General features: G+C 51.0%; 1 protein-coding gene across 2 annotated transcripts in view; it reads left to right on the top strand.

The window, feature by feature from the left end:
- The first annotated feature begins 246 nt into the window (after positions 1–246).
- Positions 247–6,000, top strand: part of PID1 (phosphotyrosine interaction domain containing 1) — a 230,654-nt gene continuing 224,900 nt past the window's right edge. The window contains exon 1 of one of the 2 annotated variants that reach the window (XM_023259770.2): positions 247–413. In XM_023259770.2, the coding sequence (XP_023115538.1) occupies positions 384–413 (30 nt within the window). In that variant the 5' untranslated portion in view covers positions 247–383. The remainder of the gene's footprint in view (positions 414–6,000) is intronic. The other variant, XM_023259771.2, reaches the window with a different exon arrangement.

Genomic DNA, 6,000 nt, shown 5'->3' with positions numbered 1-6,000 from the left:
GCGGCGACGGCGGCGGCGGCGGCGGCGGCGGGGGAGGAGGAGGGAGCGGTCGCCGCCGCCGCCGCCGCCGCCGCCGCCGCCGTGCGCTCGCGGGCCCGGGCGGAGCTGCGCAGTCCTCTCGCAGCTGCGCCAGGACAGCCGGCGCGCCGCCGTGCCCACAAGTTGCCGGCAGCGGAGCGCGGCGCCGCCTCCTCTGCTCGCGGCCCCCCTGCGCCCACCCCGCGGCGGCGGCCGGCTCCGGGACGAACGCCCCCGCGGACGCCGACCCCAGATGTAAAGCGGGGCCGCAGCCCCTCGCCCCTCGCCCCCCGCCCCCCACCCCCTGCCCCCGGCGCGATCGAGAGTCTCGCCGGCGTCTCCTCGGCCAAACCCCGGGCTGGAAGATGTGGCAGCCGGCCACCGAGCGCCTGCAGGTAAGGGGCGCCCGCACGGCCGGCCGGCCGGCCGGGGGCCAGCCTGGAGGAGGAGGTGCCCCGGGCCCGAGGAGCCCGAGGGGGGGCGCCTGCGCCCCCTTGGCGGGGATTTGCCCGGAGCGGTCGGTCGTGGAAGAGCAGGATGCTGTCAGCTTAGCCCGGCGCCGCCGGGCACCCGGCGGGGGCCAGACGGGGGGACGTTGACCAACGCAACGCTTCGGGCGTTACAACTTTTGGCTTCGGGTGTTTGTGTGCGTGTTGATATGTGGAAGCTTGCACTTTCTGACCAGCAATTTTAGATTGCATTCCGCGGGCACGATTTACTGATCTGGGGTTAGGGTTTCGGCATCCAGATTTTTTTTTTCCCCTTCTTTTTTTCTCTCCGGGAAAGACAGAACAAATGATTTGTGGAAACATCCATTTGCCAGTGTAATTTGGAAATATCAAACTTGCTTTGACTTGGCCATGGTATGCTATTTATTTTATTTTATTTTATTTTATTTTATTTTATATTATATTTCACTTTATTTTATATTTTATTTTATTTTCCTGTTTGTTGGTGCCCTCCTTTCATCTCCCCGGAACTTCGGCTCCCCCAGATATTTGAAAATCGAAAGTTAAGTTCAGCTAGGAATAGTTATGCCCTGGGTCATCCCATCAAAAGTTTTTCAGTGCTGTCCACTGACATGGCAGACTGCCTTTAATTTGGATTCCGAAGCCAGGGTGACAGGAAGGGGGTCAAAATGAGAAGGAGGGATGTTTACAGAAAGGCGCTCATCCGGTGACACTTGGGACCCTGGAATTGCCCAGACTGCAAGGTTTGATGACTGCCTTTTGCTTGCAAATATTGCCAAGAGAGAGGGTGGTTACTCTGCTAGATAAAATCCACCGAAACCTGCACTTAAACTTTTGGCAGGCTGAGAGCCACATTGTTTCATAGTAAACTTTGAAGGAGTGTTTAAGTGGTAAAATACGGCGCCCTTGGAGGCTGAGCTAGTCGGAACACTTAGTATAGTTGAGGCCAGGAACCCTGGCTGGCTTGGGAGGTTTCTCAATGAAAATGTAAAGCTCCAAATGCAAAATGCAGACTGTCCCTTAGATGCTGGGAGAGGCTAACCTTTGCCATGAGTTTTCATACTGAGGATTAACCTGCAGAGGGCATTGCATTTAGCAGAAGCAGATGCCCCAGAGCCTGTTTCCAAGCCTCCCCGGGTCTTTGGATTTGTGGGGAGTGGGTTCACGTGAACAGAACCTGAGACACCAGGCCAGTTCCCCAGGGTCTCAAACAGACGAAACAAGAGAAGAGACCTTTAGTCTTGGACACAAGGTCGTAGGTGACTGGCCTCTAACCTCCTTGTCTTATTAAGAGAATATCAACATGGAGTCTGAGTGATTGACCAAAGGTAACGTAAATGTATTTCGGCTGTGACACCAGCTACTAGTTGTGTCATTTGAAGTCCCTGTCAGTTCAGGGCATGGCTTCTCTTCTGAAGGAAGGGGTGACCGAGGAGGATGGCGGGCTCCCCATCCAGGTGATGAGGGGGGCTCTTTAGAAGTCCTTAGAGAGATAAGGCCAGACTTCCTTGAGGCAGCTTTTCTGGCCTGGTGTTCTGTACCTCTGCGAAGTTTGTGGATTTCGGCTCTTGGAGTTCTTTCTGCCGCCCTGTTTCCTTTAAGGTCTCCCTTGTGCTCCGGAGCACGTGACCCTGGGCAGGCGAGAGCTCTGGCTTGCATTCCGCATGGCCATCGTTCTTTACTAGAAACGCCCTCCCCGGCTCTTGTGTGAAATTTACACCTGTGTGTTTGGCACGAGCCTGGATTGTTACAGTTGGCTCTTGGAGTGCATTTATTTCATTTTAAAGTGTGCTGTCGAAAGAGCCGGAGGTTTGGGCTTTTGAAAGCCCAGGTAAACATGGCTTAGGCCTGACTAAGATCAAATCACTGTTGGAAGGTACTTCCTGACGTGAGTGAGGCTCAGCTTCATGCTCCCCAAGTTTAAATTAGTAAACAAGCCTGGTTCGCTTGTGAAGGTGCAGCTCAAGCCTTGTGATTACAGTAGCGAGCCAACTGGAGAAAAATCTTCCTATTTGTGGCTTCTTTCCAAATAGCAGCTCAGCTCTTTTTAAAAACACACAATTTGTATGTTTTTACTTTTTGCTTCTGGGGGAGGGAGTTGGTGAGGGTGAGGTGGTGAGTGAGCTGTGCGTAATAATATTTTATTTACATTCCCGGTGGTTATGTTGGTCACGGTCTCTGTTTGCTGTCTGGGGTTTTTTCTTCCCCTTGCTGCCCTCGAGGCACCACCGTATAGGAAGGTTGGTTGCTGATTCCTCAGCGAACGGGATGCTTTATCTCGCCCTGATTCTATGGCCGTGGAGACGGTGATGGATGTTGTGCTGGATGGGGCTCCCACTCCTGAGTGAAGGCCAAGCGCCACCCTTCTCACACAAACCCTAACCTTCTCGTACAACCTCATTAATTTTTTTTTCCTCATTAATTTTTAATGCAAGAATGCAATCTGGATGAGCTGGGGTGAAGAAAATCCTTAAAGGAAGCATTCCCAGAGCTCCCGAATAGGACTAAGGACCAGGGAGCCAATTTATTGTACAAGCACCTAGAAACAAAAGAGGCGAGGGGAGGGAAGAATGGCATTTGTTTCTAAATTGATTTTATGCATTCCTACTAGGTGATGCCCATTCCAAGAGTCTGTGGCCCTGGCGGTGTGGCAGAACCTTGCTTAGGCCTGACCGTGACCTTCTAGCTAACGTGGGTCTGGCAGCCAGCCTTCTTGGTCAGAGCTGACATCCCTGACCAGGCTTGCTTATCACTATCGGTACTCGCTTCTTTGCCAAACAAAACGATGCCGATATTTTCTGCTTTGGGGTGTAGCTGACTGACCCAAATCCAGTAACGGGGCGCAGGGACCTGTTGCCCCGAGCAGGGCTGAGCTGAGCTGGATAATTTCTCATTCAGTCACACACACCGCGGCAAGTTCATTTGCTCCCCTGAATGTTAAAACTTCTGTTGCATCCCACTGGAGCCCTGGCTGGGAGTTTCTGCCATTAAAAATAGAATAGGATCAAAAGGAATGTGAAGATTTCAATTGCCACCCCAACTTTTAAAGATGAATAAATATTAATTCTTCCCTTTTCACCTTCTCCGCTGCACAGCGGACTCTTTTTCTTGGAGGGACTCGGGAGAGTTCTACGTTTTTAAAGGAGCGGATCTGAGACAGGCTCCTCTCAGAAAAGCAAAGGGGACTTTTAGGGCTAGGGTATTGGTTTTTTAAAAGAGATGAGATTACTTCCGGCCTTGATATTTTACAACTTGCATGGGCTTCTGAGTTGCCTCAACTGTTGGGTGGGCCAGATCCCTTAGAAATGACAGACTCACGCAGGCAGGAGTGCAGACACGTTTAGCCACAGGCAGGTGTGTTTTCCCAGAGCATATGTCTCCAGTGAGCTACCAGATACATTTCTCCGCAGGCCAGGAGAGGAGGAGAGCAGGAGAAAGACGAATGGAGACGGAGCTCGAAACAAAGGAGGCCAACGGATCCTTGCCTGTGGTGGAGTTATTACAAGGACAGAGTGGAATGTGATAGTAGGAATGTTTGAGAAGCAAGTTCCGGCAAATTCTAAGTGTGGAGTCTGTGCGACTGTCTTCTCGTGAGGCGATCCATTAGGGTTCCAGTTTCCTCATTTGCCTGTCTTCCCTGAGACTGAAATTTCTCCATGGCAGACCCAGGAAATACGGAACTCCTATCCATAAAGCTCACTCTTGGCTTCTCAGCCTGGATGGTTTTCTTCCTCTCACTGCTTTCCTTTTTACTCTCATTGTGTCCAACGGCTGAGCATCAGCGCCTTTAAAGCAGGGTGAAATGAGGAAGGATCGGAAGAAACCCAGATCCTGCCCTCTTTCGTTGCCGGTTAAACTTTGGGCTGGCAGAGAGGTTCATGTAAATAGAGCTTAAGTTTTATTGGAGGTAAAACTTGGCAGATTTTAGGAGGTAAGATTATGTTGCCCTTTCTCTGCCTTGCCTTATCTGATAGATCTCACCTTCACTTGGACTGTAGATTGTTCTAGACTTATTTCTCTACTTCTCTCTTTTCATCACTTCTCAGCGATGGAAGAACTGTCTAGAACGTCAGCTGGAGAGCGTTAGGCCAGGCCCGCCAGGCGGAGAGCAAACTTTGGCAAATATGACACTTTTCCGGGCAGACCACATTGACGAAAGATACACAGAGCAAGGAAGGAACTGGCAATGGCTCGTTTTTATGGAGCACGTGTCGTGCGTGTGGCACGGGGCCGGGGGTTTTATTTGAATCATCTACTTCATTTACCTTCCATAGCCACTTTTATCCCCATTTTATAGTTAAAAAACCGAAATCCAAAGAGGTTAAACGACTTGGTCAGGGAAGGGTGGCTAGAAAGGAGCCAAGCTAGAATTCCAACCAGGTGGTTTGGCTTCAGACCTTGCTTCTTAACCACTTTTCTGTAGTACGAATGGATGAGACAAAGTAGGATGCTTTATTTTATTTTTGTGAATGCTTATTTATTTTTGAGAGAGAGAGAAAGAGCGCGAGCTGGGGAGGGCCAGAGAGGGAGACACAGAATCCCGAAGCAGGCTCCAGGCTCTGAGCTGTCAGCGCAGAGCCCAAAGCGGGGCTCGAACCCACGAACCGCGAGATCATGACCCGAGCCGAAGTCGGACGCTTAACCGACTGCGCCACCCAGCAGTTTGCTTTAGATGTGCTGGTGCTGTTGTCTATTAATAAATGGAATTGCAACAGTGGCGGGGTGAGTGGCTCAGAGAGGCTGCTTTCGTATCTCTTGCGGTTGCCTGGGCTGACCAGGGCTTCCCTCATTTGGTGGCCTTCATCTTGGGGGAAGTAAGCTGTTATGTCGTACTTGAGCCGAGATTCCCACGTGCCATTTAGAAGTCTCTTCAACTGGAACGCATGGCATTTATCCACACTAGAGACCTTGAGAGCTGGTCACCCAGCCTGATCTTGTCTGAAGTCCTTCCACGTTTAGACCAAAAATGGGGGGAAGGGAGGAAGGAGGTTGGGGAGTTCGGGGGCATTTTCTTGGAAATAAGGGATAGCTGCTCTTAGCGAGGCACGGGTTTCTCACCAAATTGGTTCTAGATTTTGCAATTCTTTTCACCCCTCTTAGATGAGTTGAGTACAAAGCGTTGGGCTTCATTGTTTTTAAGGAAACATTGGAGTTGTTAATCTGAGGTCTTTCAGGAGCAGAATGTTAGCTTTACGTCATTGGGTCTTTCTCTGGGTTTGTCAACAAACTGTCCCCCAAGTGACTTGCAAAATGTCAGCCTTGGAAAAAACTCTCTGCCCCCTGGTTACCCATTGCCTAATTGGGCTGTTTCTTGTTGACTGTACTGGGTTATCTGGGGCTGTTAGGCAACTTGCGCGTTTTGTTTGATGTTCCAGATTGGCTCTCTCCTCCCCACTCCCTTTACACTGACTCCATCCTACTATGTGAATTAGGCCTGTAGACTGGATCCTGGAAGAGTCCATCCCGGACGGCCCCAAGGCGACTGGGGATCAGGCTGCCTTCCACGGGGCTT

Source organism: Felis catus, chromosome C1, assembly GCF_018350175.1.
Source record: "Felis catus isolate Fca126 chromosome C1, F.catus_Fca126_mat1.0, whole genome shotgun sequence".
Classification (NCBI taxonomy): Eukaryota; Metazoa; Chordata; class Mammalia; order Carnivora; family Felidae; genus Felis; species Felis catus.
This window is presented reverse-complemented; position numbering and strand designations above follow the sequence as displayed.